Source organism: Harpia harpyja, chromosome 10 (genome assembly GCF_026419915.1).
Source record: "Harpia harpyja isolate bHarHar1 chromosome 10, bHarHar1 primary haplotype, whole genome shotgun sequence".
Classification (NCBI taxonomy): Eukaryota; Metazoa; Chordata; class Aves; order Accipitriformes; family Accipitridae; genus Harpia; species Harpia harpyja.
The window spans coordinates 18021164-18041593 of record NC_068949.1 but is presented as its reverse complement, the minus strand read 5'-3'; the positions used below and the strand labels follow the sequence as shown (position 1 = coordinate 18041593).

General features: G+C 39.8%; 1 protein-coding gene across 3 annotated transcripts in view; it reads right to left on the bottom strand.

Annotated features, from left to right (window-relative positions):
• Positions 1-8183: 8183 nt before the first annotated feature.
• Positions 8184-20430, bottom strand: part of RASGEF1A (RasGEF domain family member 1A) — a 175091-nt gene continuing 162844 nt past the window's right edge. For all 3 annotated transcript variants that reach the window (XM_052799289.1, XM_052799286.1, XM_052799287.1), the window contains 9 exons: positions 17648-17869; positions 17282-17356; positions 16954-17046; positions 15103-15205; positions 14736-14815; positions 13906-14097; positions 12260-12383; positions 11923-11995; positions 8184-10862 (listed from right to left, as the gene is read on the bottom strand). In XM_052799289.1, the coding sequence (XP_052655249.1) occupies positions 10838-10862; positions 11923-11995; positions 12260-12383; positions 13906-14097; positions 14736-14815; positions 15103-15205; positions 16954-17046; positions 17282-17356; positions 17648-17869 (987 nt within the window). In that variant the 3' untranslated portion in view covers positions 8184-10837. The remainder of the gene's footprint in view (positions 10863-11922; positions 11996-12259; positions 12384-13905; positions 14098-14735; positions 14816-15102; positions 15206-16953; positions 17047-17281; positions 17357-17647; positions 17870-20430) is intronic.

Sequence of the window (20430 nt, the reverse complement as noted above, 5' to 3'; positions counted from 1 at the left end):
TTCAAATTTTGCAGTTGTTATCAGTTACTGCTGCATTACCCCAAGCTAACTGATTGAGTGTCTTCACTTCTGTGTCTGTGGATGACAGTGACACTTTAATTATGCTCCTGAGCAGTTAACACAAAGCTGAGTCACTGACCAGCATTGGTCAGAAAAATGTATGAATCTGGAGAGCAGTTTGTTTTCCCCAAGTTCTTAGCATACCTAAAAGAAATTACATGTGCTGTATGAATATACTATATCCTGAAAGCTTGCATGGCTCTTTTCTTCACCTCTTTAAATCGCACATCATGTTTCTTGTACTATGGTTCATCTCTTTCTGCGTGCTACCTTCCTTATCAACCTAGTCTATTTTTTCTTTGGTGTGGCTCCTCTCTTATGTCTTCCAACTCTGTGCCTTAAAGCCTTCAACCTTTTATAAGCTCCGGTCCTGGCTCTTGGACGACGGGGGAGCCATGGGGGCTGACTGAGCGGCGGTGGGGCTGAGCGGTGATGCCTGGCAAGGGAGAGCCCAGGGGCCAGACCCTGCGCGCAGGACGGGAGCTGCCAGGCAGCGCAGGAACTGCTCTCTGCTATTTACCGGCTCTAAGAACTGGCTTTAAACCGCAAAGGACTCCGTTTCTGAACTCTGTATGATGGATTAGGCTTTTTTCTTATTTCTGTATTTGTCATAATATTTCATGCTGAAATACGGTAAACTGTTACAGCAACATGAAGTTCATGGCAAAGAGCAGTAATTTAAGACCATTACCCATAGCTGGTGTTTGATTGCATGCCATTGCTTCTGCTCTGTAATGTGACTAGATCAGAAATAGTAGGATATGCCTTTTATTATAAAGTGAGTTTACAAGTGATTTCAGGTACCTGGGTGTATTGAACTTCTTTCTGACTGTATTTTGGCATAGCCGTGCGTGTGATATGAGCGCATGTGTTTGTATACAGCTGTGTAGCTGTTTTCTGGTTACTGCTGCGTGCTGTAATGCAGGGTAGGTTTGCTCTTTCCCAATAAAACGTGTAACTCTTCCTTGGAGGTGTTTGCTAACCGCATCCAAGAAAAGGAGGAAATTAGTTGTGTTTCAAATATGAAAATCTCTCGCTTGAATAATAAAATCTATTCTGTGTGTTGCTTTAGGCATAAATCTGGCTAAATGGCTGGAAAATGTTAGCTAAGTGCCTAGTCTCAAGCTTGTAACTGCCGGGGGGGGGTGATGACTGCAGAGATAACATTATTACCATGTGGATCTGCAGCCGCGTGTTGCACCTCGGGCTGCAGCCCGTGCAAAGGGTGCAGCTGTTGGGTCGGGCTGCAGGCTGCACCCTCGGCATCGCTGCCCTCCCGCTGGGGAGAAGCTCCCGCCAGCCGGTGCGTGCCTTCTCCTTGGGAGCCTTGGTCTGGGTTTGGAGTCCAGCAACAAACACAGCATTCAGTTAGTTGCGGGAGAAGTTAAGCCCCGGGGGTGTCTCTGTGCACAGAACAAGTTCAGTAACTTAGTTATTAATGCTCCAGCGTTGATCCTGAGTTGACATTATTGCTGGTCACCTCCAGCCTGAGCCAGTGCAAATGCAAAACCCATCAGCTCGGTGGGCCAAGGCCCTTTGGTTGGAGCCAGAGGCAGTTTCTGGAGAAAGGACGACCATCGAGGTTTTGAGTGGTGCACTTGGGTTGTTACCAGTTGTCACGGCTCCGACCTGCACAGCTCCAGGGTGTCAGAAATGGGTGTTTGCCATGCACGGACCATGGCTGGCTCGGCGGAGGAGACCTGCTCTTGGCTTTCCCAAGGCGTGCTCTGCCTGCAGAGGGAGAATAAAACCCACGCTGTTCAGCTTGGGCTGCCTGCCGCTGGGGAATTGCAAAGATAAATGAAAATATTATGCTTTAGAGTCAGAATCACCTGTTTGCCCAGGGTCGGCGCTCAGGTTACGTGGCTGGGTGTTGGGCCACGTCCTCCTGTTTTGATAGATGCTGTTTATATGATGCACGTTTCCCATTTTTTAAGCTGTGGTCCAAGTGTAAAAAAAGCCAGCTCTGTTTTCCTGGAGGAGTCACTGCATTTTAGTGTTAGAGTAGTAAATATAGTAACATTTGTTTAAATAGGAACATGCTCCACTGAATTGAGATGTAATTTTTTTTTTTAGCTGTTGTATGCTATCTGCGTTAATTGTAACCTTTTCAAAGGAACTTGCAATCTGTGGAGGGAGGGGGAAGTGTTCTTGATTAAGGGAAGTCAAAATGAGATTAGTTCAGGGCACCCTTTTATGTTAGACCCTTTATAGGAATGAATTCAGGTTGTGCTTTTGAATTTGCAAACTTGAATTTGTTTAAAAATATATCATTCGATGGGACGAATAGATACTGGTTTGGAGAATCAGAAAATACAGATGGAAAAGTGGAAAAAAGTACAAGGAAATACTTAGTTCTGGGTCCGCTGCATGCAGAAGAAAATACTTAGTGGCTTTTCTTTTAATTTCATAAAAGCCAGTGACCCTTTAGACTTTGAGATACACACAGCTATGAAACTCAAAACTTTGTAAACTATATTTAAGACTGGAGAATTGCATAAGGAGGGAAAGAGAAGTGATGAGTAAGCCCTAACTACTTGTATCTGAATGCAGACGTGTATTTGAATTGTGGTTTTCAGTGCATGCGTGAATATAAACTTTAGAATTAAACTAAACAGCTTTTTGCTTTGTCAGATCAGTGAATGAAAGGAAAAGAACTTCAAATAGCCTTTAAAAATGATGATTCAGCATAAATGTAATAACTCATTTGACTACTGCATGGGTGTAATGATAAAAGCTTTCTGTGTAGCCAAGGTGGGTTTAGCTTTTGTTGCCTGAGGCACCCTTGCTGTGTGAGTGACCCCCAACTACATCTTAAAGAGACTGGTCATTCAGTTTTTACTCAGCTGTGAAGTAAAACAAGGAACATCAGGATATGGCTAAAGTTAAGCAGTGGTTGGTTCATGCCCCCACAATGCTCATCTCCTCGCCAGGCCTGACTGCTTGCAAACTAAAGGGCTCCACCTCTTTCTTCACTGGAAAAGCTGTACAGCAAAGGAGACTAGGATAAAATGCTGCTTTTCACATTTCTGTGGTTGCACTGGCTCTGCAGACCTCTGCTTTTATTGATATAGCATCAATTTTTCCGAATGCATCACAACGAGAAGTGCATTTGGGCCCCGTGGCTGTTGCAGTCGCAGGGCAGCTGTGCAGGACACCTTGCAGGGACGAGCACCCCCCTGCAAACAAAATTCCCCTATTCTGGCTGACTTTCCAGGATCCAGACTTCCAGCTGTTGTAAATTATAGCATCGTGATTTCCTTCAGCCTCTGGTGAATTTGTCTCAGCTGAGAGATCGGCCCCACAGGTCTGCTAGGGAGGCGCAGAGCAGCGTTATCCCTTAATGCCAGGTGATGCTGGAAGAGAGCTTTTGGGGCCTCACCCTGAGCCCCCTGTGAGGGGCTGCCTTTGCCACAGCTGTTGTGTTTGCTGTAATGATGGCAGCTGCATGCTTAATTAGGGCCTTGTGGAATAATTAGCTTTTGTCATTTGGTATCTGAAGCCAGTAGAAAAAGGTTCTCCTACTGCTTTCCCAAGCAACGTGGTCTCTCTCCTGGGTTAGAATAAGGTAAATGTTTTATTGAATTTTCTGGGATGTACTGCTCTGAGATTGCACCAAAAAGGGAATGGCTTTCAGTGTTTTAGCATGGAGATCTTGTATGCTTCTGCAAAGGGTACGTTGTGCTGGGTTTGAGGAACAGGTGGTGTAGCTGTATGGCAGTACTGTGCAGCAAAAGTACTTCTGAATGGAAGGCAGAATGTTAAATAAATCCCTTTTATGTTTAAGTCTAAATGTTTGCATAAGGTTGTATTAAAACACAGTCCTGTTTTGGTTAGCTTCATCCTGTTCTAGGATAAGTGAAGTAAGTCTCTCTAAACTTGAAATATGCCTAGGTAGGAGTTTGTGGTGATTCAACTGGTTTACCTGAGCTGCTGGAAGTTTGTATGTAGCGTGGTGAGTTTTTCAAAAGGAGCGTTTTCAACCCCAACAGTTTCAAGGTTGCCTTGTAGCTGTAGGACTTGTATGTCTCACATGACTTGTGTCTCTTGACCCACGTTCTCTCATCTTTCACTCCAATTGCTGTAAAACCCCTTTGCTGATGCAAGTGAACTTAGTTAAAGGCTTTGTCACTTTTTATCACTCTCTTCCACAGGTAGAATGCTTTGCAGGCTGTACTTGAATTGCATGTAAAAGAGGATGTTAACCCATTCCTGCCATTTGCAGTGCCAGTGGCTTACCAAACTCTTTTCGAGATGATTTTGTGTTTGTGGTGGTGTCCGATCTTAAATGCCACCATTTTTTGCAATTGCTTTGGCATCTGCGTGTCCGCGGGGGGCGCACGTGCTCTTCGCTAGCACCTAACTGGGCTCAGACTGCTGCTAAAAATGCTCTTTTAAAGAAAGAAAAACGTCTCTGGAATCAAATAAAACTTAACGTAAAGGCTATAAACCTGCGTACGACCTGGCTGGCTCCTGCTGAAGGCGGTGGCAAGCGTGCCTGGGCAGCAGAGTCACTCACGGTTGTGGAACGAATGGGGAGTTTCTCCTGCGCGAAGCCGTGGTGTGCATTTGCACGGTGGGATGGATGTGGAGAAGACAGGAGGTGAAGCTGTGGAAACACGCGTGAACAGGCAGAGCGGTGGCTTTGGCCCCAGGAGAGCCTGAGCTCTTGCAGGGATTTCCTGCAGCCTTACACAAGCTTAAGTGGCTTCTCGCTGACTTCGTTACAAGCTGTGGGGAAAATGATCATATTAAAGAGATAGTTTGCAGAAAAAAAGAAAACCCTTTGAGATTGCTTGGTGCCCAGGTATGCCGTGGAGGAGAGCTTAGCGAGAGATCAAAGCTTAGGCTACTCTGAGCGTGCAAGTTGCACGCTCTCCTGGGCCGTGCAGCTGTTGGGGAGGAGCTGGGATGGTGTTCTGGCCTGCAAATGCAGTCCACGTAGAGTAGTTGTTGGGGGGTTTTGTGTTTGTTTGCTTTCAAAATCTTGTCAATTTGACTTTTTGGCTGCTGGGTTCCTGTGAAATTCTTCCTGGGCTACTTGGATACTGTGAAATTTCTGAGAAGTGAGATAAGAGGCATATAGGAAAAAAAAATTGGATTTGCTTGGATTTGTAGATTTATTTATTACTTGCTTGGATTTTATGTTTTTGAAGTGCTTTAGGAGTGATTTTTTTCAAATTGAGACAAGTTCTTCAGCACTGAGCTATAATGTCCACAGACATGAATAGTTTAATGCTTCATTAAATTCTGCTAGTGCCGTGTTAGACTTCAGTCAAGTCAGTCATTTACAGCTGTGCTTGCTGAGTCCCCCAGTGCTCTGTTGCTGCAGTTGATGATACGTTGCACTTCTCCATTTTAACAGATATCTGAGGAGGTGGAGTGTTGTTAGTAATATCTTCCTTGAATTGAATGTAAACAACTGGATGTTGTTTAAATATTTAAAAGGAAACTTTCAATGTCGACACTGCTGGATAGCAAGATTCTTTGAATTTAATACCCCCCAGAATCAGAAGAGGCCTTAGTATGCTCATGTGATAGCAATTAAAAAGATGTTAAGTCCTTTTCTGTCTGTGTAATGAGGTTCTGTTGGATCTTATTGGACTTCTGCCTCCAAACAGAATTACATTAATTTTAAGGTTAAGATATCTGCTTAATCTGAAGAAGCTAGATAAGATTTATAAAATATTAGAAGCAAATTTCCACTAAATTTAAAGTTCCTTCCTTCCTGACCCAAATTAGGCGGGGATGTTTGAAACTGGTGCTTTGGCCTGTGTTTGTTTTCAGCTTGCTTTCAATCCTGTGAAATGGTCTCTGCACCTTGTGCTGAGGTGGGGCTATTAACAGGAATCCTGTGCATGGCAACAGCCCTGCATTTTGGGTGTTTTGTTTGTGTTTTGGGGGTTTTGTTGGGTGGTTTTGGCTTTTTTCTCTGGTAGGTGCTACTCATGGTTTCAAGTAACTGTATACTGGTTTTGCCAAACAATGTTTCTTACAGAACTTTTTATATAGAAGTGCTTTTTCTTATTAGTTGTTAGAAGCCTAAGTGTTCTTAATATCGTAAGGTATTCATCCTAGTAGATCAGAAACAGTAGATTTACTGTCTTAGTATTTTAAATTAATGTTCCAATTCCTGGTGGTTTGAATTTCTTCCTCATCATGCTTCTTGAGGAGAAGGCAGAGTATCTGTCTGAGGCTGTATCAGCAGTCCCTGCATGACAGAACTTGACTGCTTTTTAATATTTCATTATGAAATAAACTAACATCCCACAATTATTCTGCAGCAATCAACTGCATCCGTTTTCTGTGCAAAAGCTGAATATGGTATCAAGGAGCCACAAAAATGCTGATGTTAGAAATTGCTTACAACATTGGAAATATTAGAAACATTTCAATTCCTTGCTGTTATGAATAACATTATGGAAATGGTTACACTTTATATTGTACCTCCAAATTACTGCAGAAATACACCCCAAAATGTTGTTTCTCTCTCTTCCAAAGCCCAAGGCCCACCTTGGGGAGCGGTGAAGGAAACCAAGCCTCTGCCATGTCAGGGAACCTCTGTTGGAGGCCTGTAGAGATGTGCTGAAACCTCAAAGCATACCCAGTTATCTCTGCCTTTCCAGGGACAAGCATGGAAGGAAGAATTTGAAAGCAACTATTGCTAAGATGTGCATGCTCACTGGTCTGGAAACTTCCTCGATAGCATGCACTAACGGTTTAGGATAAAGTCTTTCTGCAACTTGATTTTTTTTTTTTAAATATCTCACTCTCCATACAGCCGTTTAATAGCTGCCGAGAACTATAAGACAAAACTGTGCTTCCACATGCTGTTTGCAGGCTTTTGTGGTTAGTTGGGAAGCTGGGGTTGCCCTGATAAAATTATATACATTGCAGATTGAAGAGGGAAGATCTGTCTGCGCCTCCTCAGAAGAATTACTCATTTCGCTCCAAAAGATGTACTGCTAATATCAGTTGTCAGCTGACTAGTCAGTTGAATTTTGGTAAATTGAGTTTTTTGCTAAAAGAAAGCTGCTGCTTGGGAACTATTAACTTGATAAATCAAGTTGCTAACATAACTAAAGATACCTTACTGGTGCTGAGTTACTGCTTGTCATACAGTGCCGTGCTCTAATGGCAGTAAAGTGCCTGGAAAGCAATTTTATTGTTTACTCTTACACTTGTGTAAATAGTTTATTTATCCTAATGACTGGATGGGACATAATTGGAAGGGAGTCTTCAAGGATGTTATATGTGTGTTAATTATGAGTGTAAACTGGCCATCAGGAAGACTCATCTGCTTGATCCTCTTAATGCTGGTAAACATCATTATCTTTTCTAATGAGCCATGATGACTGAATGTAGTACTGTTCTACTCTGGGAGTCTGTTGTGGATGTCTGGTTACCAAAACAATTTCCCCCAAGAGTTTTCAACGGATTAAAAATGCTTATGGGACCTCTGGATCTCCTGCACTTGCAAGATCTAACATTTTTTAAAGGCTTATATTCCTGAGAAAGGAGGTAGGTAGCACTGGGGCAGTGTGTTAGGAAAGCTGGATTCTCCTCACAGGTCTGTGCTTGTCTAGTCCCTATGTGACCTTGGAGGAGTGGCTTTGCTTCTGTAAAGTAGGGCATGAAAAGGGGTAGTGGTTGCCACCAAAGGTCCTGGAGCGTTGAAATGTCAACAGAATCTTGCGACAGGAAACCTTGCAGTCTGCTGCTGCCAGCAAACGTTTCTGTGCTTTCCTGGTAAAAGGATAAATATGTGGGAGGAAAAAACCAAAATTCAACTCTTGGGACACAAAAAATGTTTTTACACAGTGGAACTGTTCATCACTTTCATTGAGAGAATGAAAATGTTCCCTGGCAGAGACACTGTATCAAACCCATAAAATACTATTACAGAGAGCACATTAGAAGTGGCAGCATATTGTTGGCTTAGTGTTGCTCTTGCCTTTTGTTGAAAGATATTTAAATATTTCATAATGTATCTTTTTAAGTCAGAAAGTAACCTGTTGATTCATAGTGACTGTATTGCCTTCCACAGTGGGTTCACCTCGTTCAGCTGCTGGTTTGTGTCTTGATCCATTTGCAAGTGAAAAATAAACATGGAAAAAGTTAAGCCTGGTTGAAGCAAGTTTTTTTTATTAATGCAAGCACATCCAGTCAAACACGGAATATCCTGCTTTATGGTACAGCTTTATATTTAGCATTTCAGCTCAGAATAGCAAAACACAGTATTTAAGGAATGTATCAAACTGAGGGAGGAAAAATAAAAAGGAACCGATGTGGATACTGCATTGATTTCAAGTATATACTAGGACTGACTGACCAGTGAAGTGCACATTCATGTGAAAGCTTTTTTTATACATTTACAGAAAGTGTTTTAAAATTGCATTTCAAATATATATTTCCTAAATTTTAAGCATCCCTTTTGAATTTCAATTACATAAACAAAGCTGATATACAATCCCTCTTATAGTGTCTGATAATGTTACTAGCTAGAACATCTCTGAAAGTGCAAAACACTGTAATAACACAGTATAAATATTCTTACTCTAATCCAGGGCTGAAGGTCAGTACTTCAGCACAGGAAAAATAGCAGCAGATCATAAGAATTATCCCTTCCCCTTTTCTGGGCTGTTACTGTTAACAGTATTCTCCTACTTCTTTCTTTGTGGCATGACTTGCTTTTGTTTCTCGTTGATGTCAATGCTATGAGAATAGCAAAATGTTGATTTATCTCCCTTCCTTACCCCAACCTACTCTTCTAATTTTAAGTATTTGTCAAGGGGGGAGTGGAACAGGGAGAGAGGGAAGGCTCTTTAATTTTTCACTGTACTACAGGGCCAATGCAGCAAATAATTTCTACTAAGTGACTGCAGATGCCACCTGAAACAGTGGCACTGCTCTTGGTTGTAGGCACTCAGCAAGAAGAGTCTTACTGGACTGGAATAAACCAGACCCTGGGTCCAGCAAGTCTTGCCCCTTCTTCAACAGAAGGCAGAGTAAGATAAAACTCATCTACTTGGAGTTGATAATTTTTGAAGAAGCTTGTGCAGAAGTCCTCTGTGAGGCTCTATGAGGGAGGCTGTAATCACTGTAAACTCTAGAGGGCCTTGTTTAAAAAAAACCAAAAAAATATCTAATTCTCTGGCTGAAGTCATCATCTTTACGAATATCCAGGCCTTAAGCCTTAAAAGAACAATTACTGGAAAGGACAGTAGATATTCATGGGTAATAATTTGTTCATTAGACAAAACAGATTTTAATCTGAGCCTTTTTTTTTTTTTTTTTCTTCTTAATTCAGAGATCGGGTGAGAAAGCAAGTCCTGAACTGTATATTTTTTCCTAGAAATGAATACCTTGAATCTTAACGTAAGCTCCTCAGGTGCTCACTTGGATAGCCAAATTAGGTCTAAACTCAAGACTAAAAGGAGAAATTAGAAATAGTAAGCATTAGCAGGTTTACAGATCAGTTCTAATTTTGGTACTGACCCGAGTTCAGAAGTTTGACCAATTTCTTACAGTGTTTTCCCTTATATTTCAATGGGTTCTGGCCCACAGTTAATCATGGCTTGCAAAATATTTGAAAAAGCTTATATCATAAGTTGGTCTTTGCTTTAATTGTTTCTAAGTGCAGACAAGCATTTTCAAAGGAACCAAGGGAATTAAATAACCAGTTCAGTGGTGATGAACTCTTCTTAAGCTTCTTTGGGAATTTTAGCCTTAACTTCAAATTGGACATCTGAGTTTACTTCCCTCTCCCTAGCTCATGTATGATTTTTATTTTCCAAGAACTGTTTTCAAAAAAACATATTGAGCCTATTTTGCAGAGATAATCTAGGTTAGATATCCTTCTCTTAAACAAAACAAAAAAAATCCCTGATTTTTAAAAGGAAAACACAATTATGACAGCCAGAATTTAAAGGATAGTTCCCAGAAATCTTAAAACTTAGACACGTGTGCATCTTCACACATGCACGCACACATACTCACACACAAACGCACATCCCCCCCAGCAGTTACCCCATCTTACCTCTTTTAAATCATGTAACAAAAATATGTTTGCTGCACCATCAATGTTACAGGCAGGTATACTCTACTTCATGTGCCATATTCTCCATTTTATTTAAAAAGTACATTGTAGCTGGTTTCGAGACATCCGTATTTTTATTTTCTTTACTTCCAGTCCAGCGTAATAGAAGGTACACTAAATGATATCAGTACCTTGTAAGGCACTATTTTCTGATGTAGGAGAGGAACATGCTTACTGCAGATGTCTAAGGCCTTGACTCTACAAACACTAACACATGTGAATGGTATCACTGATTTGAAAGAGACCCTTCACTTCAAAGCTAGAGAGACATGTTGAATGTTCTGTAAGATACTGGTCCAATGGAGTATTTAACCTGAACACTGGCTTAAGTTAGGATGTGTGTTTTCATTTTTATTTATTTTGGTGGAAGTAATAAAAAATAAAAATTTGGATGCTGATAGAATAAGATCTCCCCAGGGATACCATCTCCCATGATACATTTCATCTCTGAGAACAGGGCCCTGCCCTTATATTTAAAATAAAAAACCAAACCCCTTCACTTAAGTGCCTTAAGGTTGACATGTGAAATATTTACCACATTTTATTTCATAAAAGTTACTATATATACAAAACAGACCTCAGCCAGTGAGGTCTTTCTTAGCTCAGTCCCAGTCTTTCACGTTGTAAAAACATGTTCATTCGATGTGCTTCAAAGTCTGCAGATCAGATCCAAAAATCTCAGGCTCTATTAAGCAGAGTTGTCCTAGAAGAAGTAGTAGTAAAAAATAAAATCATCTCTTCTATCGTGACAAAAAGTTTTACAGTTTTGGTAAAGGTTGGCAATAGATCTGTTTTGCATCATTAGCTGGAAGCCTTTCTTCAAAGGATAGATTTTCAACTGCTATAAACTGGAATACATCTATGAATTCCAATAAAGATGCTGACTTTAATTTAAACCAAAATGTAACTTTCATAACATTACTTCAGGCCCTTAAGATGCTCTTGGGCAAATAACATATGTTCCTCTGTCATCCTAAACTATTGCTTGCTGAACAGCATCAGATTTGAATGCAAGGTGTATTGCATGGGTGTCATAAGTGAAAAGCTTACGTGGACTTCCTATAAAACATTGGGATCCATGGGAAACTGTCTTGTCTAGGCCAATACAGTCATAATGTAGCTCAACTGCAGCTCAGGACATATAGGCGGCTTCATTCATTCTTTATCTGGTCCAGATATGTCAAATCTAAATGTTTAACATGATTTACGAAGGTCTAAATCTCTCTTTCTGCCTTGGCCTTGGTGTTAGAAGAAATCTCATCTAAATTAACTGATCTTATCATGTACATGGAAGAGGCGCTTCCCCTTCTCAGAGGGAGGAGTTATTGAGACTTTCTCCCTTAAGAGTAGGCTGAAGATTAGAGTATTCATATAAAATTTCATCCTTTTATAAGATTTGTAAGTGTGTAGGTATGATAAATTATAGCACCTTTTGGTGTGTCTATATATTTGTTCCCCTGAGAAAAGCATGTCTGAAAACTGCCACAAATGTAGATTCTTTTACTGTATTTGATAGCCTAAACGAAGCACATTCTCTTTCGTAGTCCCAGCAGTGATCTTGCAGCCTGAACTGATCTGGCTGGAAAAGCTGTATCAAAATCCAAGCCCTACTGAATTTTTTCAGATTTGAATTATGAGGAAAAAATAATTATATTTGGGCCAAAATGGTCTTAAGCTGGGTAGGCAAATAGGAGGGAGGAAGCTGATAATCACATGCCTGTGTAGGTCTGCAAAAAGACTCATATTCTGAGGAAGTTTAATACCTGAGTGTTTTCCAGCTGTCTTTTTCCATGTGGTTTTCTGGACCTTCACTTTCAAAGGATGCAATAAACAGAGCTAGTAAATAAAGTAAGAACAATCAGATACATGGGTTCTTTAACTGGGGAGGGTGGGGGGTGAACCAACAAACCCTAAAAGTTACAATATAGCATGTGTAACTTAGCAGACATCATAATGATGTTTATTCTCATCACAAGCCAATATGGAAGTGATAATACATACTTATCAAATTTTTTTTGCATGTTAATTTTTCTGCATATTCTGTCTGCATTTCAACAAGTAGGAAGACTCACTATAATAATGTTCAGTAAAGGATTTTACCTTCTTCACTATAAATGGGTGCTGTGAGTAGATAGCTCTGGATCTTCTTGTCTTTTTCAAAAGGGCACTCAACCTGCTTCCATGTCAGGAAATCATGAATCTGTCTTGAAATTTCCCAGAATTTCTGCATGAGGTAGTTAAAAGAATATTATTAAAATCATATTTGTTTTCTTTCAAATGTTAGTTGTTTTGTTTCAATTTTGGAGCCTCTCAGTCTTGTTCTTATTCATACCTCTTATCCCTTAGTCGTCTTCCTTGTTATCCTTTCTTCTTACTTCTCCCTTCATCTCCCCCTCTTGCTTCTAGTTCCTCATCAGTCGTTAGCCTCTCAAGTTTAGAATAGTGTTATCCCTGCTAACTGCTTGGTCTTTTGCATTCAATTCTTTTAATCATCAACCTTTTCATATATAATAAAGTGCTATTGGCCTGTTTTCTGTGTTGTATCTCTAAATTAGCCTGCGAGTGGAACTGGTCAGTAAATAGTTTTTATTTACTTTTTACATTTGCAACTTTCAACTTAAATGAAATGTGATGTATCTGATTTTTTTATAAAGCACTTCTTAAATTTAAGAAATAATCAAAATAACATATAGAAACTATAGATATCCTTTCCTTCCTAGGATTTTAAGACATGCATAATTGCTTAGGGTTTGTCTTGTACGTTCTGTGTGCCGCCCTCCCCTTATCCAGCCTTAATAATGGCAAAAAACTTCAAAAGTACTTTTGACAGGCTGTGGTCTTTTGGACATGTATGTTTATCGGTCAGGGAGAGAGACTCCAAAACGTGTAGAAACTCCCTTGAAGACCTGCTAAATACCATTTGCTGGTTGTGTGTAGTGTTTATAGCTAGCTAACCTGATGAGGTTTAATCAGCTAATGCTGATGATTCAGGGTAAAGTTACCTATTACAATTTGATCAGATATGATGGCTTGCTGCTACAGAAAAGCTTACTTTCCATTCTTTACTGCCTTCCGCTTCTCCCCATCACTTTTAAACATAAGGCAGGGTGCAGGGCTGAGGAGTAGCCATCATACATGGTACACTAAAATTCTTACGCTTCTTGATTTCAAGTGCTTTCCTTTATTTTTAAGTGTTGCATGAGTACGATGTTCCTTGAAGAAACTGCCCTTTCCAACTAGCTAACATTAGACTATTTCTGTATTACTTAAGTAATTTTTAATGCTGGGCGTTTGGCTTCTGAAATTCTTATTTTCTTTTCAACCTTTTCGTGCATCAGTTTTGGTAACAATATTATTCCAATCAGTTGTGCTTATGTGAATTTTATGTTTTGCAGTGTATCTGTCCCATTTCATGTGAAACTAACAAAAAAATCATCTCTATTTCAGTACATTTTAAAACTAATCTTTCAACTGAAAGCAATTGCATTCCAGCACTTTTATGGATTCTGTTCTGTATATGCAATTGTGGGTCTGCTGGATATGTTATATAAACATGGCAACTGCAAGCACTAGCTTTCACAGAAATTTGAAATCATTTCCCCTAGATAATGGTACTGCTTTATGTCTAGATCACAGCACTGCTGAAGGAATTGGTAATATAACGAGCTAGAAGTTCAAAACTGGCAAACATTTGTAATGTACAATGTTTAACAAGCATTACAGTTTCCATAATAGCAAAGTCCTACCTTGAAGTTTATCTGCCCATTGGGCAAGCGGTTTGTATGTATTTTGTGCAGAAAGTAGATATCTTTAATAAACAGGTTGAAAACTGGGATGACTATTTTCTCTCGATTGCTGTTGGCAGTCTGGGATCGCTGTGCTGCTCCTTGCAGGGCTGTGCGGTAATTACAAAAGTTGCTGGATGGATCCATGTGATGCTGTTTTTATGGTGGGGAGAAAAGGCAGTCAAGTAAAAAAGCTTTGATCTAACCATCAGACAGTTCATTCTTTATGAATTCATTGGGCCCCTTTTTAAACTTTCAAGATAGAGTACTTTATACTAACCAGGTCTGGATTCAGGTTTTTCTAACTTCAATCTTGTTTGAAAGGAGGGTTCTGTACTGGCTTTACACCTATGCTTTGCTTCAGTGGTTAATGGAAGACTGAAAGGAAATGATAAACGACTATTGGGAAAAAAAACAAAATTCTAACTTGCTGTCACCAATCTTTCTGATGGCAATTTTAATTAAGTTTTGTTTTCATTCAGCTCTCCACTAGATGGAGTACTCTAATTAGTTTTAAGGGTAGCAAAACAGCATTCACTGGACTGAAAACTACCTTGATGTTAAATTGGAAAAAATATGCTAGGAAGAAATAACCTAAAGAAAACTTGCAGCCACTTTTCTCTGCAGGCAAGTAGGGAGTTTAAAAATCAGGAAATGTTCTCCCTAATGTTTATATGCTGGTGACCACTGACAGAGGTGCCTCTGTGGTCTCTGACTTAGTAATTCCACAGCAGAGGTTTGGATGAAACTATTTGGTGGATTTCTATATAAAGTCTAAACTTTATACATACCTCTAAAACATCAAATTTGGCTGTTTTGACCTTGGACCAAGTTTTCTTTAGCCGTGCCACAGGACTCAAGTTCATGCCAGCTGAATGGAGAGAGAAGAGACAAAGAAACAACTGAGTTGAAAAAATATAGGGCTAACATAACTGTGTTTATGTATCAGCACCACAGATTTTGGAAGGCAGTTCAGCTTGACAAACAAAGGTTGTAGCTAACACTCACCCACCCATACATTAATCTGTCACTGGTACATACTGCCCCTGTAGAAGTGTGCATGCTGGTGTAGTATCCCATGTAGGGCAAGTATGAGCATAGTCTTGCCAGTCAGGTTGTAAAATGGAGTGCCTTTTGTCATCTGTTAAGGATACTTACAGATAATAGCCATCATTGAGTTGAAGTTTCCAATATTGAAGCATTCTCTTGCCACATCAATGAAAAATTCCACCATTCTTGTACGCTGCTTTTTCTTTACAACCTGAAAAAAACCAACATCTGTTAAGAGGGAAGGGATGGCCTGAATTTTGGATGGGATGTTCAGTCAAAGGCATTGTAACAGGTTGATTGAATAGACATTTCAAGACTTCGTCCAGCTAAATCTTATGACAATACAGGCCTGACGGTATTTTGTTAAGATTAATTTTCAATAAAATAGCAGAAGTATTTGTGCTACTATCAGTTATTTGTCTAGTTGTGGGGGAGTGTAAACTTTTGTTTATACATAAAGTTCAATGTCTTGGGGAATCTTGTATAAATAAGCTGGACACTGTCAGCAATTTCCTGTTACAGGAAAAGAGAGAGAACATGAAGCTGCTGTCAGAAGATATGCAAAAAATTTAAACCTCTGAAGAAGTGGGGAAGGCAGCGGACAGACTTAAGATCAGGGGCACGTAACCTGAATGTGAGAGAGAACAATTGCCATGTCCCGATTTTCTCATTTTACTGTGTATACTCTTAAATGACTTCTTGAGAGCGGGTAGTGATGATGATCAAATATACAAATTCCCACACGTGCAAAGGATCTAGCAAGTGATGCTGAACATCTTCTTTGCAGATTCTTTTATAAATGGCAAAGCAAAATTAATATATAGCACTGTCTCTAAACTCCATTTCCAAAAGCCATCAATTTATTTTTTTTTTTTAAAGCTAGTATTATTACCTAGATTGCATTCATTCATCAAAATCCTTTCCATATTTAGATCTAGAAGCTTGGTCTGGCTTATACAAAAATAGCTCCTGAGTGGTGACTGCAGGCTACTTCACCAGGGAATTCCCTTTTTCTTTTTCTAAAAACCCTCTTACCTAAATACTTCAGTTTCTGTGTCATATGAAAAGAAAATGGTTCAGTAGTCAATGGCTTGGCTTATCCCTTGGTATGCTAAAACCTTTTGTTTGACTGGTTTACTAAATGTATTAGCCATACCAGCGAGCACTGGAAGATGTCTTGGTGTGGTTTTGTCGTAAGTTTCTGTGAGAGCAGGAATATTAAGAGATTAGGATCAATGTATTGGACTTCATGAAACTGCACTAGGCATCTGGATTTCCACAGAAGGGCTACTAACCAAGCAAGAATACAGAGAAAAATTCCCATTTGGTAGAATTGGTGCATATTAATAGGAATCTAAAAAGACAGAGAATATGCATGGGGGTGGGGGGAAAGGGCGTTTCTGGGGCAGTATACCTTCCATTTCTTTGCTTATTATGTGATAGAAGTTACTTTAATCTCTAATAAGGCTATTCTCCCTTTTTTTTTTTTTTTTTTTTTACCTCTCTGGTAGTCCACTTTCTTTCCAGACTTATAAAGAAAGTTTATTCCTGATTTTTGTATAAAAATGAATATATGACAGTGCTAATGATATCTAAATGCAGTGGAAGGACAGCTGTTTATTGGTAAATCTGCGTTTAAAGATGAATATCTTTGAGAATTTATGGATGTATTTAAAAAAAAAAAAAAATCCAGAAGAGCTTCTAACTCAAACTCCACACAAGTTCCATTCTGCTGCGTGACTAATGCTACTACGGAAGCTACACAAAACTAGAGAATATATGCAAAGCCAAACATAGCCATGAACTCTTAATCATATAAGCATGCAAATAATTTAATGCTTGAGTAATGCCGTTATCTTTAATTGCACTGCTAATGTTTAAATCTCTATTAGGCCACTGTCTGCCTTTTGTCCTTAAGGCCAGGATTGCTTTGCTATCTTGTTTTCTACAAATACCTACCCGACAAATCTCTGTAGCCACCAGCATGCTGAGACAATTGAACCAATTGTCATAGGCCTCCAAATTATATGTTTTGGTCACATCCCCTCGGCACTGTAAGAGAACAGTCCACATGTTCATCCTATCCTGTTTCATGGTAAAGTCAACATAACAAAGGATAAACTTCCTTTTCATGTCTTGATAAAATCTTGTTGGATATTTTTTAAGGCATGAGCTTAAAGAAGGTTAGAAAATGTCAGCCTTTCTTGCACAGGGTATACTCGCATTATGGAGGTTCTTTACCCTGGTTATTCTTTGTTTCTTTTTCCCTCCATACCCCTTCTCGTACCTTGTGATTATCCAGGGAGTCCATGTGGCTGACAATCTGCATCAGATCCTCTGGGTAAATGTTGCTCACCCTTTCCTGTGTTTGGAGAGATGAGAGATTGTCACTGTACAGACAAACAGGGAGTTCAGTGAAAAATGCATCAATAAAGCCAAAGTTAGGAGAACATTTTGGTAACTTTCATCTTCCCACAGTGTAGATGTGTGAGGTATTCTTATCGGTGTACCTAATTGGTCCTGTTCATTACTTGGTATTTTTTGGTTAAAACATCGGAGGCTTTCAGTGAAGCCATAGCAAAATTCGTATTGATGAGTATATTAATATTTAGTAGATGGAAAACAAAATAATTCACACAAATTAGTCTCTCACCAGTTCAATATAGGTCAGCTGCTGTGCCAAGATCAGAGGGTCACAGCACACACTCAGGATGTCCTTCTGAGTTGACTGTGGCTTGGTTTTGAGGATGGTGCCTTTGTCAGTAACAGGTTGCCGGAATTTCTCTCTGATTTCCTGGTACTGGCTCCGTGCGGAGAGGGCCATCAGGAGATTCTGTGTCATCTGGCTAATGATCTTTTTCACTGTTCCATTTTCCTAATCAAAAGGCAGAAACAGTGACTGTTAAAAACCTTTAGCTCTTGCAGACGCAGATCGCCAAAGAATTTCTGACTGGGAAAGATAAATGCCTATTATCCATTTTTCTTTCATCTTACCTGAGCTGATCATCCTGTGACAAATGAACTTGTCCTAACTGCCCACACAATTTCATAACGACATTGTTATACCTGCCTGTCTTCTCAACTCTGTTCCACTTGCTTGGCTGGTCTGCTCCTTGTGGCTGTTTTTGGCTAGTACCCCATTTCAAAGGCATCTGTGTAAACAGCTTAAAAGTGGGTATAATGAAAGGTGGTTGAGTTGCTTGCACAAGGCTTTTTGGATCCTCTGTGTTCCAAGTGCCAAAAAGCCTCCTTCTTGTTCTGATCAGACCCACTGATGATCAGGTCTGTCTAGCCCAGGCAGAATCCAGGGAATTCACTTCATGTCCAGGAATACACCCCTAGAATACCATGGCTTGGCTTTGAACAACTATAGCATTCAAAGATTTAGGTAAGAGCACAGTATACATCATGCTCTTGGATAACTAAAATGCCTTTCTGTTCCTCAGGTACAGATTTTAAATGTAGGCTCTATAAGGATACATACTGGTAAAGCCACAGAAATATAATCCATCCGCTCAGTGTTTTGACACCAAAGGCAAGCCGAATTCTTTCTGCCATTGATTGTTTGTGTTCTATAGACATTTCTCTGAGATCAACCCCGAAGAGCTAACTTGATCACTTTCCTACTCCTCTATCCCTCCTGTTACTGTTTTAAATGACCCAGGTCCTCTGACCCTGTTCTTCCTGCTACTGGAAAAACTACTTCTACCAAAGACAGTCCTCCTCTCTCCTACACAGTTGTTCTCTTGCTTTCATGCAAATTATTTTTCTTGAGGTTAGCCACAAGGTTAACCATTAGTTTACAACATGCTGTGTTGGTTTCTGCCAGGCAACTGGGTACGCAACAAAGAACTGCAATGAATCTGTGATCATTCAAAGAAGCCACTAATGTGCAGTGATGACTGAAATTACGTAGCAGATGTGAGAGACGATGACTACCGAATACTTGTATATTGCATGCTATAATTAAGCAATAATAGTGTCAGAATGTTGCTTTACAAGGCAATAATATGACTCCCAAGTGAAATCAAATGAAAAGCTGAAGGCAGTGTAGCTCATCTTGAGGCAACTAGCTTACCGCTCAACAGCAGCTGGCTGGAGCCATTTCTGATATTGTGCTACAAGTGTTCAGAAATGCCAAGGGAGCATCGTGGGGGACTAAAATAAAGTGCTAATTCTGCTCTCTGGTATGCTGAGCTTCCTATTAGAAATCATTTGACTTCAGCTGCTATGCCTGACTTACCCATGTGGCTGGGAAGAAGCAGACTTTCTGGATATGGATCATAGAGAATCAAACTTCAAGGCAGGTGAGAGTATCGCAGGTATTATGTGAACAAAAACTGCAGTGACATGAAAAACTATGGCTTAATTAAGCTATTGTGAATTTATTAGCATCTTAATACTAGACAAAGGCCCTTAGAGTTTTAGCAGTTTCTTTTCGTTGCTAGTCTTACTGTGAGTTTTCTTACAACTTTGGAAAATAAGTCAATGAGTGTATAATAATTTGTCCTTCTTTTGAGTTCAAGCGAGACATTCGTACTTCATTTGGGGCGCAACCCTGGCTGTACCTATTTGGTGTGCTGTCTGATAGCACTAAGACAAGCACCTGACAGCTTTGTGTGAGTTTTCAGTAGACTTTCTATCCCATGTATAGAGTATAGTGTCCTACGGGGATTTGGAAAAGCTTTAAAATACAAAATAAAACCCCAAACCATTACCATAATCCCTTGCTGAAGCACAATATTGGTAGTTTCTTGTGGTAACAAATACTGAGAGCAAGAGCTGCTTTTTGTCAGTGTCAAATTACGTTTCCTAGGGGTCAGATGTGGCATAGCTCTTCGCTGATCAAACTTGACTTGTAGCCTTGTTAAGGGGATAAATATGATGATGCTGTAATTAATGGATGTCATCAGATGCCTCAGAGACCAGAGCACTGAGCCACTCCACAAAGATGTGGTTTTCTCAAATGACAATTTATTCATACATAACAGAGTGGGAGGGAAGGGGAAGAGAAAGAAAGGCCACAACTTCTTTCTAGTTCAAATAGACAAATTAAACACTAAGATACAGACACTAAATAAAACCTCTGCCGAGTTCCCTTTCACAGTAGCATCTCTGCCAACACACACCTCTTTGCATATTATAATCTTATTTCCTCTTCCCCTCCTACTAAGGCACTGACATTTTCATAGTAGCATCCAGGTAAACAGCTTTGCTGATGCAACAAAACTGACATGCTTCCTTTTGGCAACTTGGTAACACCTAATTGTATTGTGTCCTATCACTGATTCATGAAGTGCTGTCAAACCTGTTGTTCTTCATTTTCTCTGTACCTGAATCAACAAAAACACATAATACAATTGTCTTTCTGTTTCCTGCTAATTGTTCTCAAAAATATCTTGAAGTTGTGGGTTTAAAAACAAGGAGAAGCTTCTA